General features: G+C 37.7%; 1 protein-coding gene across 1 annotated transcript in view; it reads right to left on the bottom strand.

Moving 5' to 3' along the window:
* Positions 1-18,282, bottom strand: part of CEP43 (centrosomal protein 43) — a gene marked incomplete at its 5' end in the record, with an annotated part of 39,915 nt that overhangs the window by 14,915 nt on the left and 6,718 nt on the right. The window contains 6 exons of the mRNA XM_079149189.1: positions 1,474-1,700; positions 8,631-8,690; positions 11,179-11,259; positions 16,134-16,271; positions 16,707-16,795; positions 17,281-17,335. Coding sequence (XP_079005315.1) covers positions 1,474-1,700; positions 8,631-8,690; positions 11,179-11,259; positions 16,134-16,271; positions 16,707-16,795; positions 17,281-17,335 — 650 coding nt within the window. The remainder of the gene's footprint in view (positions 1-1,473; positions 1,701-8,630; positions 8,691-11,178; positions 11,260-16,133; positions 16,272-16,706; positions 16,796-17,280; positions 17,336-18,282) is intronic.

The following is an 18,282-nucleotide window of genomic DNA, read 5'->3' on the forward strand; positions in this document are numbered from 1 at the left end:
AGCTCACGTGTGAGACAACGCAAGAAGGTTTAGAGAAGAAATGATTGACTTATGAAAGCCTTAACCCAGTGAATTAATCACCTGATGGGATTAGCTGAGTGGTAACTGAAGGCAGGTGGGGTGTGGCTGGAAGAGGTGGGGCACTGGCAGCATGACTTTGGGGTATATATGTGTATCTGGCGAGTGGAGTCTCTCTCTGCTTCCTGGATCATCGGGTGAGCTGCTTCCCTCTGCCACTCTTCCACCATGATGTTCTGCCTTACCTTGAACCCCAAGGAATTGAGCCAGCCTTCTATGGACTAAGACCTCTGAAACTGTGAGCCCTTAAATAAACTTCCTCCTCTAAAATTGTGCTAGTCGTATCCTTTTAGCTACAGCAGCGAAAAAGCTGACTAAAACAAAACTAAATGAACCCTTCATTCACATCTCCAGCTGGACACTCCCTTAATGCGAGTGCAGACCCAGTGCACACCAGCAACCGTCTCAGTAGCACGTGTGGGGTCCAGGCTCTCACACTACCAGCTGTGCCGTGCAACAGTGCTCTTCTCACTCCTCGTCTCCAGAGATGGGTTTCATCCTTCTAGTAATTCAAGTCAAGAACCTTGGCCTCACCCTGGCTATTAAGTTGGTTCTCTGGCATCACGCAATAAGTCATTTTGAATCTAACTTCAAAATACCTCCATCCCTTTCACCATGACCTACCCTAAAGAACTGTACAGCCCCTACCTGGGAATCCTGCATCCACCCAGTTCAGTAGCGGGCACCCTTTAGTATGGTATGGTGGATCAAGATGATAGGGCTTCCAGTCTCAGAGGAAAGGCACTCCGTGGCCAGTCCAGACCCACCTCTGCGGGTCCATCTCATATAAACCCCACACCCTTTCCCCTTCTGTCCACACCTCTACATTTGCCATTTCCTCTCCAGAGTTCTGCAAGTCCAGATTCTGTCTGATTGACTCCCTTGCCTCCTTTGGGTCTTGGCTCAGGTGACAACCCTCTAAGTGAGGTACATCAAGTGAGGCCTTCTCTGCCATGCTGCTGAGGTACAGATGACCCCCAAGCCCCTCACCTAACACACACACTTGCACTCCTCATCATCTGACAGACTGTGATGCAACTCTTACTGATTTTCTCACTCCACCAAGAAGATGAGCTTCTGAGGGCAGTTTTGCCTCTTCTAGCATTGCTACATCTGTCCTGGAACATGGCAGGCACTTGATATGTATTTAGCTACGAAATAAGTCATACCTGGTTTCTTTATGAACCATGGATTATTTTACAACCTAACAGGTTTAATGACACAAGATCAGATTCATGGATTCAATAATTATAGAACCCTTAGATTATTAGTTTTTATACTTGATCTTAACCAAAAGGCTGAAAAGCTACAGATTATTTTCTAAATATGATATGTAAGCACTGAGAAATTACATTTTAAACCTCTAGTCTGAGAATCCAAAAACATTCTACTCACCATCCATAAGTTTTTTCTGGTTTAGGGATGGGATCATCAAAGAAAGAGTCTCCTTCCATATCATCTTCATCAGGACAAAGACCAGCTTTGTCTTTGACCTCCGAAGTGGCATTTCTTAAGAAAGATCCAATTTTGCCGTCGTGAGTCACTGAGTGCAGACTGCTTTTGCTCTTTGGCTCTGACAAGGAGATGCTTGTGTCACTCTGGTTAGCTTCACTGCTGGCCTTCTAAAAAGAGGGAGAGAAAAGACTTCCTTGGTGAGATAACCTTAAATATTTTAAATAAAGAAGTCAGGTGAACATAAGCAAATATGCAGAGGGGGAGAGGGGAGGCCTGCAGTAGCATAAACTGCCATGTAATCCCATAAATTATTAGTTACTGCTCAGGCTTCCTACTGTGGCCAACTATTGAAGGGTAAAAATGTGAAAGAAATGTTTATACCATTCCTTTCCTCCTTCTCTAAATAGAAATATCTTTACTATACCTAATACACTTGTAAACAACTTTCTCATTTATTAACATTTTCATTTCCTCTCATGTGACATAAAAAAAAAAAATCTTAATACAGTTTCAACTTGCAAACAGGAGATGATTGAAGAAGAAAAGATTATGTCACAGAAGTGAACCAAGCATTAAAGTATTCATCAGAAAAACAACAACAACAACAAAAGCAGTTTTCCATCCAGTGCCAAACACCAACGACATCGGGTTGAGATCTGCTGTCTTCACCCACTCATGCTTCCACTGTGAAGAAAGATGGTCACAACAATTACCTTAATTCAGTCTTCCAAGTAACTCACTAATCTGACCCTTCCATAATGCCAGGGACAGCCACATACATCTCTCTGGCTACCTTAAACCAAAGAAAGAAATTCTCAGGTATTCTTACCATGCCCTACTTACACGCAGCAAGGTCAGCACAAAATATCACACTGCTTTCTTGTTCACAGTTAGTCCTAATCATCATGGCCTAATTCTATTCTTTCCTTGATCAGATTTATTTTTGCCTTTAGACATGTCTATAACAACAACAAAACATAATGCTAGCAATAACACAGCAGCTAAAAATTATGAAAAGCACTCAGATGCTTCACATATGACGCCTCAGTTAATTTTCAAAGCCATGGTGTGGGTCTAGTGTCTGTTACCTCTGTGGACATAAAAAAAGGAAACAAAGACATTTATGGAACTTATCAAGGTCCCAGGTAGGTGAGAGGTGAAGTCAACATCAGAGACAAAGTCTCATTCCAGAAGTTAGCTCTTAATACTTACCTTAAGCTATTAGGTTAAATCTGGGAAGATGTGTTTAATGTGTTTAAAATGGCAATTTCCAAAGATACTATAGAGTATGGCATCATACAAGACCCCTGTGATGCTCCCGCAAAAGCATTCACCTGAACAAAGAATCTGGAATGCAGTCTACTCTGAACTACTAACGGTACGATCTTAGTATTTCCTAGGCCTCAGTTTCCTCAAGAATGAAACCTGGTTAGCATTTTTAAATAAAGTATAACTAGGAGTTGAGACAGAAGGGATGGGCAACAAGGCAACAGGTAAGCACAGTGCACACTGAGGCAGGCAGAGAGTGTGGGTCAGAACTTATGCACAAGGTGCTCTGGAGTGACTGCTGAGCTCCTGGATCCAGCAGCATGCGCTATGCCTGCCTAAAGAGATGTCTACATTTTTACACTGGTTAGAGGCCCTGAGTAGTTGATGGAGGCAAGATATATGCTATCTAAGTTTTAGGGCCTTGTATGGGAGCTATATCCATTTAATAAGGATAATTTATTATTATAAGAGAAATATCAAGTTATCATCCTTTTAGTCAATGTAGGATATTTTTAAAGAAGTGGAAACTTTAAAAAATGCTCTACAACTTTCTTGAAGTTTTCCTGGTATTACCAAATATAAACAGGTTATCATGGCACTTATGTATTTAATTAGATTCATGTCAGTTGTACTTCTGATTTATAAATGTTATAACTGACATATCTTTGCAAATGCATTAGAAAGAAATACCCTAAGGTCCTGTGATATTTACAATTAGAGACCGAGAGTGATCTTCTCTCTCAAGACACTCCTTAGAAAGTTCAAAGGGTAACTGGCATGATGCAAACTGAAATGCAAATACAAAGCAATAGCACAAGAAACAATGACTATTCCAATAAGGTCTTTCTTCCCTATGAATTCATTTTATCAACATAATTTAAGTTCACATAATGAACTAAGGTTAGTAACCGATATGTATCATGATTATTATTTTTTTTTAAACTGGTTTTAGCAACATTTCTGCTGTGAAGAGAAGGAACAACTTTAGGAAGACAAGTTTCATGGAGATTGACATCAGGACATTATGCTACAATAATATTTATTTATTTACTTATTTTTGCTACTGGGGATTGAACCCAGAGGTGCTTTATCACTGAGTCATGTCCCAGTCCAGTTTCAAATTAAAAATTTTTTTATTTTGAGTTGGGGTCTAAGTTGCTTAAGGCCTTGCTGAGTTGCTGAGGCTGGCCTCAAATTTGCAATCCTCTAACCTCAGCATCCTGAGTTGCTGGGATTACAGGTACACACCACTGTGTCTGGCTACAACATATTTTAAAAAGAATTATTTTGTTCTAAACACAGCTCTATTTATCTATAGAATAAAAACAAACTTAAAAGGCAATGTGCTCTGGAACTACTCTCCAAATCAATTCTAATCAACATTGGAATGGGTCATTACTTTATAATGATGGCTCTTTTTTTTTTTAAACCAAAAGGCAATTACCCAACTGAGTTATTAAGGAATTTGCTAAATTTAACTCCAAATAATTTTTACTATTATAAAAATCCACACTAAAAGAAGATATGTCATCAAAACATTCCACAGAGACAAACAAAAACACTAAACCTTTAAAAGCAGTTTCAACAAAGGAAATACATATACATGTAGTATATGCCAAAATTTATTTAAGTTAACTTTGTCTTACCTGGGTTTCTAAATAGCTACAGTTAAGTGTATTGTTAAGAACCAAGAAGTGTGACTTTATGCCTTAGAATTTATTGCTGGGACCCCAACAGAGATTGTGTCCCCCAACGGAGATTTATTAAAGTCCTAACTCCCACTACTTCTAAGTGTGACCACAGCTGATGTAATGAGTTCAGATGTGGCCCCAGTGGAGCATAGTAGGCCCACATCCAGTATGACTGGCATTCTTACAAGGACAGAAGAGGGTTGGATATGTAGCTCAGAAAGAGAGTACACATTTAAATATGCCAAGGCCTGGGTTCAAATCCCCAGTACCACTAAGAAACAGAGGTAGGACAACCCGTGAAAACAGAGACAAAGAATGGAGTGACCCATCTTACAAGCCAAGGAACACCTAGGATTATTGGCCACCCCGGAAGCCAATAGGGAAAGGCTGGCTGACATCTCCATTTCATTTTCTGGCCTTCAGACTGCGTTCCTATTCTTTCAAGCCTCTTGGCTTATACTTTGTTAGAGCAGCCCTAGAAAACTCATAGTTACTTACAAAAACTACTTAAGTTTTGTCTTAATGTAGTGAGGGACCACTACATTGCAACACAAGAGCCACTGAATTCCCCTAAATAGAGCTCAACACTCAAAAACTTTATGGAAAATTTAAATTGTAAGAAAGTTCTAGTACACATTTTTCAATCGAATACTTTATGATCAAGAATTCCATCTTTTTAGATTAGTGGAAAATCAGACAATTTCACAGTGAAAAAAAGCACTAATTTTCCAGGAGCCAAAAACTGAACTACAGTACTAGAATGGCTTAAGAACCTAGAAAAAAAAAAAAAATTTTTTTTTCTTCAAAGTAAAGGCTTAATCTACATTGGCAATAATAAGAGAAAACATCAAAGTAAAATAAGTTTATCAGTTTTGCAATATTCAAGTTCCATGCAATTTTTAATTCTCTTCCTCCACCCCTGCTCACCTCCCTCCCTCCTGCTGCCAAAGACTGGCTCTGATCTATGACTCACTAACCAAGTGATTTCACTACACTACCACTGTAGCAGACACACGTATTCAAAAAAGTTTAATTTGCTCACCTAGAAAAATACAGAATTCTTGAAAGTCAAAATAAACATTTAAATCTCTCTCCAAGAACACAGTGCTTCCAGGGAAACCATATCCCTCCCATGTGGAAACAACCTAATTTCCACAGACATCAATAGGATCACAACTCCTAAATGTCACAGCCTCAAGGACAACCCTATGCAGCTGTCCCTACCCCACCCACAGATCTCATGGGTTCAGCTGACAAGCAGTGTCACTAGGTCAAGTTTAGGAAGCTCAAGAGGCTGGGATCACATTGCTGGGCAAGCAGGACTGGAATGGCAATGTGCCAAGACCCTTCTTCACCCATCCATCTGTCCAGGAGGGTATGGGGTTGTGGGTGAGTTAAGGGGGTCAAAACATCTGCCTTACACAGAAAACCCTTAGGTGACTGCCAAAGTCCAAACACACAGGCAACGATACCATGATCACTGCCCTGAATCCATAAAGAGAGATGAGCTTATTCTAGATTTCGGAGAACAATGAAATAAGAAATGTCACTTTAAAGAATTTATAGCAAAAATACCTCAATGCACATTAGTTCTACAACACCTGAAAACTCTAAAATAGATGATCTTTCCTATCACATTTCATGATAAAAGCATCTGATCCTAAATATTAATAATAGAAAACATCCAATATCTTACTTCATTTCCCACCTAAACAGTAAAAACCTAAGTCAATAGAACTGACCAAGTCTGACATAATGTTTTTACATTTATTTTTTTCAAAAAACTAGGACAATGTTTGGTAAAACAAAATAGTATACAATGAAATAAATATCCCAGATGATACTCTGTGTTAATATATATTTCCAAATTTTTAACTCACTAAAGAAATGCCTTCCCACTTACTAATTATCCTTGTATTCCAAATCTTCCATTTATCCTTTGTCTCTGAGTAACAAAACAAGACCTTTTAGTTCAATCCAAATTAAATTGGTGTGTACACACACACACACACACACACACACAATTTAAGTTTACTTCTAGTATGATTATAACTTCCCTGAAGAAACTGCCAAGGTCTCTGAGTGAGCCATTAACACCTGCCCCTTTCTGCATTCAAAAGAAATAAGATGTCCACACTCCTGGCTCAGGACTCCAGTGCTCCCTGTTCAGCAGCACCCTCGGCCACCCTGCTTCAGCTCAAGCCCCCTAGGCTGCAGCCCCCACAAGGCATGCACAGTTCCCATCTGCAGGACATTCAGGTGAGGATCCCACTACCATGCACAACTTGAGAAATGCCACTCACCTAACATGTAATAAATGGCTTCCCTTGGCATCTTGGCAGGTATAATCTAACCTCCACGTGCAACTTAGTCTCTGGGTGAAGCTGTTAAAAATGTTAGGGACACTGGGAACCTACTGCATGCACAATGCAAAAAAGAAAGGCAGGGAAAGAAGAGCTAAGCGCTAACACCCAAGGCTAGAGACAGGCAATGCTTGGTTTAACACACTTCTCACACAGGTAATTCAGAAACAAGATCAGAAAAGCAGAGGAAAAAGGTGTCAAAGTGACTGAGGAAATATCCTGGGCTCAGGAACACAACAAAACAGAAGGGACCCAACTTATGACCTAAATTCTAGCAACCCCCACCCACTGCCCAAATCAGGGAGACATGTGAGGTCCAGCCCAAAGTACAGTGAATGCTAATTAATGTCTGCACCCACCACAGTTCTATCACACTACATAAACCAGAAACTGTCTCTTTGTATGCTTTGCTTTTGTTCACAATGTTTTAACCCCTTAAAGATCTATATGACACTAAGGAGATTAGTAAAATAATACTACAAAATATGCTTTAACTTTTTTGGCGGGGGGTGGGGCGGCAGGTACTGGGGATTAACCCCAGGGTGCTTAACACTGAGCACATTCCCAATTCTTTTTAATTTTTTATTTTGAAACAAGGTCTCACTAAGTTATTAGGGCCTTATTTAGGTGTTGAGGCTGATTTCAAACTTGCCATCCTCCTGCCTCAGCCTGCCTCAGTTGCTTTCATAGGCATGAACCACCATACCCAGCAACATGCTTTAACTTTCAAAAAAGCTCAATAAAAAACTGATTAAAAGAATCCATAAAAAGTTTATATTTTAAGTATAAGGTAGTTTCACCTCTCCAAGTAGATCATGAACTCCTCAGTGAAGACTGTGTTCAGTATGTCTTGCCCATAGCATCAGTAAAATAGAATGTCACTACACAGATGTTTCAGAAACATATACTGGCTAATAGAACACCTTCTCATTTAATAATGCAGAATAATGCAAACAACAAGAATTTACCTTTGAAACCACAGGAACTAAAGCCAGTGTATAAAGCAAATACAATATTTTTAAGGCTTTAATTTTGGAAGTTCTCAAATTACTGGAAAAATCTATATATAAGCCAAGATTCAGCACAGGACTAATAATCTCAGAGACTTAATATTATTTTGTCTTATTCTAACTATATGTAAAAACCATGCTAATAATGTGTCTACGATCTCCAATAGTTAAATTTTATAAGGAGCTAAGTTACTGGCTTAGTCAATTTTGTGATCTTTAAGGGAGGAAGAAAAAGCAGCCCCGGCCCTGACCACTGTGCAGGACGGGCCCACTGCAGTCTGCTGTGAGGAGGGCCTGAGTACAGGTCGACAGATGTCTGAGGCCTGAGCACGGCAGAACACAAGAAAAAATGTCCTGAAGGACATGAAGCATGGCCTTTAATTTATTAACTGAAACTTAGCCAAAAAGTAATTTGATGTTCTATTTTCCTCAGAAAAAAATCACAGTGGTAATATGTATACTATCACCCACGTAAAAGGAAAGTTAAGTATTTTCAACTTTTTTTACTGCCAAAAAAATCAAATTTCAAATTAGAACTCAAAAGTATAATTTTAGAATGTAACAGTATGATTTTTTCACCCGGATAAAACAGACAAATTACTTTTGGTTTTATACCAGCACTACTTCCTCATATTCTGATTATAGGTAAGATGGCAGTGACCTTTCTAAAGGAAACCTAAAATACAGGCCAACAGGAGGCCCCGGGAATCTGAGGTTATGTCTTGGCACAGGCTGCTTTTCTCCTTTGCCCTCATGCATGTTACCTTGTCACCAGACTTCTGCCCGCTTGTCTTCTTCTTACCTTGTCCTTTATACCTTGGTATCTGAGCATGAGAATAAAATGACATTTTACCACATAATATCAATCTTTAAAATTAAACTAACTTGTTACTAAACTAATAAAGATTCCAATTAGAAAATTTCTTAAAAATGGAAAATTTAGTATGTTCCTCTTCAAAGTCTGCAGTTTGTGTTTTTAACAACTCACGTTTACCTACTATTTCCAGCAGGCACCTGGCAAGCACCACCTGTTCAGCCTCAGGTGAAGGATGCTTCTTTCACACTAGCCTTAGCAGCATTCTAAAGTGGCTTGGCTCTGACTCCTAAGCAGCTTTGTAGAAGACTTGTCCTGGCCTTACCCAACCTTACTAGGAGCACTTGAGGCTGGTTCCTAAAGGCTGGCCAGAACCTCTCCTTGGCCACAACTTCTCTGCATGGGCTCTCAAGGCTCATGAGGAACCATGGGAGGCAGCTTCCAAGAAGAGGGTGGTGGAAGAACTGGAATCCCAAATCCAGATCCCTTAGGACTAGAGGGGAATTGCTGGTTAAGAGACAAAATAAGGATTCGTTTTTAAAACGGACCCCACCCCAGCCCAGTCAGCAACTACGTAGGGTTATTTCTGAAGGCGCCATTGCTATCCCAGTTTATGGTGCCAGCTAAGACATGGAGACCACACTGAACGGAAATGACTGGCACAAGCATGGTTCCGCCTGGAAGATAGGCACCATCCTCTGAATTAGCCACAACCACCACTTCTCTGGAAGTTTTGGGCAATATTTAACAACTTAAAACAATTGGGATAATTCTCAGATCTTTAAGTAGAGAGGATGAGTATGTAAAAACTAATATTTTATCTTGAAGATATACTTTACCTAGGTTTACATTACTAATTTGCCTTAAAAATAACTTTCTAAAAAGAGAACTTTGAAATAGCTCAATGCTGCTGGTAACTCTTCTGGAATAGTTAAGTTTAATCTCTAATGTCAGATATTATTGTGGAAGATCTTCCTTCCACAAGTTCTTTTATCAGCAATTATCTAAATTAATTTAAAAAAATTTACTCATGACCTGTTCTGTTATCAAGGGTATAGCACCCACAAGCATTAGGGAAAACAACTTTCTAAAAAATTCCCATCAGAAAATGCTCACTAGAAATCTTAGAAAGAAAACTATGAAAAATGTAATAATCTCTTTTCTTGGCCAAAAATGAATCGTAACATTTTTCTGGGTTTCTAAACTTAAGAATCAGCAGTGTCATAAAGAACAGGCAACACCACCAGCAATGGTCATTCAGCAGTGTTCTTATCTGGCAACGTAACTACTACCCCTATGGTGACTCCCCTGATTTAAAAGATCAACTCTTATGTAAAAGTCAGTGCACCACCCTGAACCCACAGCCTGATTTCTGAATGTACTCCACAGAGTTACTCTATTCCTGTGGAGTAGAAATCACAGAAAAGTCCTAGAATACAAATGTAACCTGTGACAGATTGCATGTTTATGTCCCCAAAATTCATATGCTAAAATCTCAACCCCTCGGATAATGGTATTAGGAAGGGGAACCTTTAAAAGGTTATTAGGGCCAGAAGGTAGAGCCCACATGGAATGGGATTCATACCCTTATAAATAAGAGGTTCCAGAGAGTTCCCTTGTTCCTTCTACCATGTAAGGAAATGTAGGAGGTCCTAATTAAAAACCAGGAAGTAGGCCCTCATAAGACACCAAATCTGCCGCTGCCTTTATCTTGGACTTCCAGCCTCCAGGACTGGGATAAACAAACGTGCTGTTTATCAGCCTCCCGCCTATGTTGCTTTATCACAGCAGTGTGAATAGAGTAAGACATGACCCAAGTCCATTCTTAAGTAAGACCAGTTGGTATGACAACTCATGCTATACTTCAGTCAGTCACCAGACAACAAATTTCCTGACAATCATCTGTTTATTCCTCTACTGTTATACATATACTCTTGATCTTAAATTCAAGCATTCAACTCAATTTTTTGCTCCTTTACATCATATCCCTGATGAGATATTTTCTTTAATAGCACACATGTACACATACACACACAAAAAAAACTAACCACAATACATATATTTTCCTATAAATTATATTAAAATAGCTCATTAATATAAAAAACTCATGGTTTATAATATCTAAATCTGACCACCCATCTAATAGTCTATAATATTCAACTCAAGAATTTCATATTCTGGAACCTAATATTCTCAAACTAGGAATTTATAAAGGAAAAGTAAACAAACCTTGTTAATGGAAGACAAAATGGTCATAGTACCAAATGAATACAAATATTCTATGATATTTAAGGGCAAATATTTTTCCCACAAAATTCAAAATACCAACAAAAGAACAGAACTTTTGAAACACAGACTTAACCAATAGGAAAAAAGCAACTTGAACATCCCAGTGCTCTTGTTACAAAAGAACAAGAAAACTGTAACATATAAGAGTAGAGAGAAGAGCTCTCTGGAGTCTTAGTACAGGATGTTACTTTTATACCCAGCTAACTCACCTTACTGGGGGTTCCATGTACACTGGTTCTTCCTTCTGGTGACTTTGGTGGAGAATGTACATCAGATAGATCCAGTGCACCCTAAAAATCACAATTTAAAACATTTAAAAAAAAAACAAGAATATACCAATTCAAATTCAAGGGAATATTAGCATTTAAAAACACTGTACAATATTGGCACTTTATCTCTTCCCTCATTCACATAAATATCCTTATCAGTTTCCTCTAATTTTACCAAAAAAAATTAGAATGCATCCACATTCTAATTGCCTGCGAAGTAGTTCACCAGTCACCTTGAACAGGCCACCTAGTCTGCACTGCAATATACCCCCAGTGTACCTTTCCAATGTTGATTTCCTCCCTTCCCTTCTCTCTAGACTAATTCTAGATTATCATTCTATGATTCTCAAAGATCTACTTTTTCTACCTCTTGGGTTTATTTCCCTACTTCATTATATGTCAAGAAAAATATATAAAATAGCAATTCTAACAGAAAAATTTTAGCCTCTTCAAATGGTAGTACTCTATTTCTCTTTTATACCCCTTAATTATTTTTGCATTTTCAAAAGTAGCTATTCTAGTATAGCTTACTTGTGCAGTCTCAGCACAGGGTTCTAATCACAAATGCAAGAAGGAGTTTTTAAAAAGGTTTCCTGAATAGAAATCACTTCCAAAAATTCATCTATTATTACCATGAGCTCTATATGCCACTGTGTATTAAATACTGGCTATTTTGGTTTAGAAATTCTTTAACAACTACAATTTTTAAAAAATGAAAATGTGCTATACATCATGGCTTCTTCCCAAGCCTATTTCTGATGATGGCAGCATCTTCTTCCAGGTTAGGAACCTAAACCTCATCCCTGATCTCTTCTTTTCCCACATGGCCTAAGACCCTGCCCCAAACTGTGCCAATTCTTCTTTAAAGGGTGATCTTTCTCTCCACTTATTTCTAGTCTGCCTCCATTCTTTGTCTAGATTTGCCTTCCTACAGGTTTCACTTCTAATCTTCTCTAACCTTCACACATTTGTCTTTCATATAGGTACTCCAATAGAAATGTCTTCAAAGACTTTCTACTGACCATGAGCAAATAACTGTTAGTCACCATGTCTTTGATTCTATCAGGAACATAAAAGAAAACCCTTGTCATTGACAGACTTGTGATCCAGTAGTATGACAAAGATAAGTGCAGGTGACTATAACAACTCAGCAGAATAAGTTCTTAATTGTATACCACTTACCAGTAATGAGAGAATGACAAAAGAAGAAACACCACAGAGTCAGCTGTGGATAGTACCTCAAGGATAAAATTCCATGGCTAAGGAATGGAACAGGTGTATCATTTCAGTAGAGAACAGGATGAGAAAATAAAAGAAGGCAAAAAGATATAACCATTTTCAAGTAATTAAGTTCAGTCTGGACTGAATTCAAGTTGAATATCCCTAATCTGAAAACCCAAAAAGTTTCAGATTTCAGATTTTTAGACCAGGATGTTCAACCAGAAAAGCTATGCAAACATTCCACAACGCTCAGAAATTGGAAACATTTCTGATCAAAAGCATTCCAGATATGAGATACTCAACCTCCACAAGGTTTCACACTTTAAAACACAAAACAAAAAAACCCTACAAAAACAGAATCCTGCAGTATCATTCAGAATCCAAGATTAGGGATGAAGAATCTAGAGACTCATGTTACCATTATGATACAGCAATTTTTAAAGAGAGAATGAAGAACTGAATTTTAAAAATAATTCAGCAACAGTGAAGAGACTTAAAAGGTGAGAACCCCAAGGAGGAAATGATGCTACAGAACAGAAATGAAGACATGGATGATAAAGTTGCTAAAGGAGACATGATTCATGATGAGCTCAGAAACAACAGAGTGCCTTTGATTACCTACAGTAAAGCAGCTGGGGCACAGCAACTCAATTCTAAAGGTAGTTTAAAATGGAGTTTTGGCGAAAAGCACCAGTAACTGAGTTCACTAGTACTCTATTATCAAAAGTCAAAGAACAATAAAACCTGTAATTTTTTATTTGGTTATGACAACAGGTTTTTTCTCAAATAAAGTAAAATACTAGTAAATGATGAAAAAGCTAAATAGACTAAATACCCAAATATTAAGAGGGAAAAACTAGCAAAGAGTGGAGATAAATGTCCAACTTAACTGTTTTGCAATCTAAAGAGCAAAACAATTCCATTTTGAAGAACAAGTTCCTATGCTTAGTCTATATGAAAGAATCACAGATGTGCGTCAGGACAAACTGACACGGTAAAGTGCAGATCCACTCATCAGAAAACAGTACTGAAGAACACAATGATTCATTTTTACTCTCAAATCACATCAACCGCAAAGTAAAGGTTTTACTAGGTCTCAACTTGATGCAAACATATGTCTAGCAGAGAAAAGAAAAGCTTCCAGCAATTACTCTTCCTTCACTGCCTGCTGCCACATCTAGAGCATGTGGCAGGAGTGAATCCCTCCTAACAGAATGACCACATCCAGGGCATATGTGAGGAGTCACTCCTAGGTCTGAAGCCAGGAGTTCCAGGAACACAGGGAAGAAAGCAAGAACACCTAAAAGTGAGGTTCGTTGTGGGGAACAGGAAGGCTGTTTGTGTCACGTTTTTACTTTTTTAGAAGTCAGTTTTTTCACACAGAATTTAAATGCACTAGTGGTTTATCCAGATTGGTATGTGTAGTGAAGAGCTGGAAATTCCAAGTTGAAACTAGGGGAGAGGACTGAGCATAACTTAGGGAATCATCCATACAGTAACCATAACAAAAGAAAGAAACAGTAATAACGATGGCCAGTATTTATACATTGATGCCTCCATGCCAAACACTGCTCTGAGAGTTTCTGTTAGCAACTCTTCAGGTGTGGAACCTACAGCAGCACGAAGCTCACACAGCCAGAACGTGGCAGGGCTGAGCTCAACCCAACAATCTGGCTCCTGAGTACACACTGTTAACTAGGGTATGAAGGGAGAGGACCAGAGAGAAAAACATGCAACCACCACTGCAACCAGGACAAAGAGTAACAGGGAAAGAAAACAAAAGGGCAGATGAAGAGAGAGAAGACCTCAGGATCACAGAGGTTGAAAAAGAAAAAAAAAAAAAAAAGAGATGGTGTCACCAACTGCAGACTACTGGCCCTAGGAAACCATTCAGGGTATTTTTCATACCCTAGTACATCACAATATCCATCATAAAAGCAAACAACAAAATCCTGTTAACTTACTGATGAATAAACGAATGAAGTTGAAACCCACAAGCTGCGGCTCAGAAGCTGTCTGCCCTGGGCCTGGATCCAGCCAGGCACTCCCAGCCCACCTGCTGCACTGTTCTGCCTTCCTGAAGTGCTGTACTAAACCTGGTCCCCCACCAATATTCTACGCACGTTGTTTAGCAAAATTTTAGCGGAAACAATCACTTCGCCCTTTTAACTAAAACAATTATTCACAAACATTTGTTACAAAAAAATGTACAATCTTCCTCTATAATCTTGAACTGTTATTTAAACATTAAATCCTGTGAGCATATCTGTCTATCTGAATAGCTCTGAGCTCTTTAAGGATAAAAAATTTTCTTATGTTTTATCTTACATTACCCACAGAATATATTTTCCATGCCTGAAATTCAATTAGTACTTAGACAAGATTTACTGATTTTCAAAGCTCCCAATAGAAAACATACACAGACTCTTCAAATGGAATACATAGGCAGACACATATCCATCCACATTCTAGAAATCTCTATAACTGAAAGAGCATATTTAACTACATATCTTCATGTAAAGCTAATGTGTTATAGTTTAGATTATGAGGTATCCCCCAAAAACTCACATGTGAGACAATGCAAGAAGGTTCAGAGGAGAAATGATTGATTTATGAGAGTTAGAAGCTAATTGATGGATTAATCCAAGGATAGGGAATAACTGGGTGGTAACTGCAGGCAGGCAGGGTGTGGCTAAAGGTGAGCAGAGGTCTCTGCTTCATGGTCACCATGTCCCGAGCTGCTTTCCTCCTCCATGCCCCTCTGCCATGATGTTCTGCCTCACCTCAAGCCCAGAGCTATGGAGTCAGCTGACCATGGACTGAACCTCTGAAACCAAGAGCCTACTCTATGCTGTTCTTGTCAGGTCTTTTGGTAACAGCAACACAAAGCTGACTGGAACAGTACGTAAACAGAAGTCAGACCTGGTCAAGAGCACTTCTATAAAGAAGGGTTAAGAATAAGAAGACAGGGTAGGGGTTTTGGCTGAGTGGTAGAGCGCTTGCCTCGCATGTATGTGGCACTGGGTTCGAGTCTCAGCACCACATATAAATAAATGAATAAAATAAAGTCCATCAACAACTGAGAAAAATATTTTTAAAAAAAGAAGATAACTGCTAATCAACAAGTTTGAAAATGTTTAGAAACTGAACAAAATCAATAGCTGTTTTAAGCAGTCTAAAAAAACCCTTTAATTTAAAAAAAAAATTCGTCTAAATAATCAGCCCTTCCAAATTTCACTAAAATCAAAACTAAAAACTAGCTGAATGTTTCCTAAGCCAAGTACCATTCTTAGTATTTTACATGCATTAACTCATGTTTATGAGTTTTCACAACACCCACAAAAGGTGGGTCCTATTATCCACGTTTTATAAATGAGGCAATGGAGGGGTTAAGTAACACATTCAATTCAATAGCAAGTCAGTGAGGAGCTATGATTTTGTTTCACACAGTGTGACTTCTGAACTCAACATTCTGAGAATAACCAAAACAGGTAGACAAAAGTGTCAGAATATTTTAATTTTCATTAAAATATGCATTTACATAATCTCAGTGCATTTGATTATTTTTAAGAAAAATCTTTCCATGTAAATCTTGATTCACTGCATATATACTACTCTACATGGCCAAACTAGACAATAACGAAAACAAAGAAATAATGAAAGATCACACTTACTTCCCCACCGGTGGGCCCTTTCTCCTTCTGTTGGCAGCGTCTAATCACTTCTAATAATAAGGGTCCTCCCACAGTGCCTTCTGCTTCAATGATACCCAAATCTCGGGCTAAATTCTCTCGACCTTCGAGACCTTGAAACTAGAAAAGAAACAATATACATGTGCACAAAAACATACCAAAAGTACGTCTAGGGATCACAGAAAATATGTCCAAACAAACAGGCTATCTTCTTAGTGAATGAGATGTCTACTTTAAAAAAAATTTTTTTTTTTTTAAATAGGACTTCTTTGTTCAAAATCTCCATTAACAGCTGCAGTATAACATCATGACAAAACCGACTCTAATAACTCTCCTTCATTAGCAAGCTACAAGTTACACGAAGCAGCAATACTGGTACCTATTCTCTGACCATTTAAATAGCTTTTAAGAAAAATGGATAATCAACTACAGAAAATAATCTGTGGGCAAATAAATGTAACTTGTCAAGTTTTATTAGCTTCCAGGTTAATATTAACTCATTTGTACCAATGGTTTCAGAAATGTAAAAACAGATGTAAAAATCATCACTCTTACTGTGCTTGTTTCAGGTTGAAAAACCGCCAAGGTAAAGTCAAGGTTAAAAAACTGGAGAAATTCTGCAACAAGACTAGCCACTAAACGACCTGTAAAGATCCAGAGAAAAATGTGTAAGCAAATCTTAAAGAACTTTCAATTTTTTAAATTAGCCTTGTGAAATAAGATACACTGAATAGGAGAACAGGCTTTTAAAAAATTTTTCAAATTATGAATTTCTTCCCTTTAAATACAAATAAATACTAAAAAAACTCAATCTTCCCTTTTATTCATTAGGATGATTGGACTGAAACAATGTAACATTTCACGAAAATATTTCAGAGTTCCACTTTATAGTAAAATTGTCTGTTTATGTAAAATTTACTTTAACCAATAACTTTTCACAACCAAACACATTTAACAATAGCAATGTGACCGTTACACAGTAAAATATTTTTAAATGAACATCTGCAAGAAGACCTTAAAAAAAAAAAAAAAAAAAAAAGCTAAAATGTCTGATTTCTCCCAAATGGTGACAAGATTTGAAAAATTCAGAGGCAGATAAAAACGAACAAGAATGAATGGAACATCTTACCATCTTTAGTATTTAAAAACTTTTTCAGGCTTTCATTGACTAAAGGAGTTTTGTTCTGTTAAAAAAAAAATGAAATATTTTAAGTATTATGTTTATTTTAAAAGTAACTGTAAAATGTATACTAAGTCTAATTTTTAGCAAAATATATTGTCATTCATAAAATTAGAGTTTATGAAATTCATTCCACAAATGTTAATTACTAGGATTTTGGCTTGTGCTATTTAATAACATCTTGAAGTTAATAAAACAAAGCCATACATGAAGACTCAGGTTTGTTTTATTATTTTTTGGATACCACGAATTGAATCCAGGGGTGCTTGACCACCGAGCCATATCCCCAGCCCTTTTTTGTATTTTATTAGAGACAGGGTCTCACTGAGTTGCTTAGGGCCTTGCTAAGTTGCTGAAGCTGGGTTTGAACCTGCAATCCCCCTGCCTCATCCTCCTGAGTCACTGGGATTATAGGTGTGTACTACTGCACCCCATCCATGTTTGTTTTAAATTGTTTTTATAAATTATTTATTGAACTTTTTTGAAGCCAACTTCAATATTCCTGTGAAATAAAATTAACAATATTTTCATTAATATATTTATTATTAATAAACAACTTTATTATTTCAAATACATGGAGTTTGATATTTTATCATCTTAGGTATCTATAATTTATAGCATATGTACTTGCAATTCCCAATTACATGAAGCCACAAGTCAACTTATCTTTGGAATTATATATAGGAAAAAAACACTTCTTTCACATCAAAGCTGTGATTACTGACAATGAAGCGTAAGTAAGGTAGCACAAGAGGGAACTCTTTTAGTTGACCACATGAATTATAGGTAGAGAACAGCCTCATATACTGCTGATGGTAATGCAAAATGGCATGACCACTTTGGAAAGCTTTTTTTAAAACAGCTTAAAATATCTCTAGAATGAATGTGATCCACTTATTTCACCCTTATGTATTTTCTTGAGAGATGTCACATATTTACGCAAAGATTTAT

This window comes from Sciurus vulgaris, assembly GCF_902686455.1.
Source record: "Sciurus vulgaris genome assembly, chromosome: 7".
Classification (NCBI taxonomy): Eukaryota; Metazoa; Chordata; class Mammalia; order Rodentia; family Sciuridae; genus Sciurus; species Sciurus vulgaris.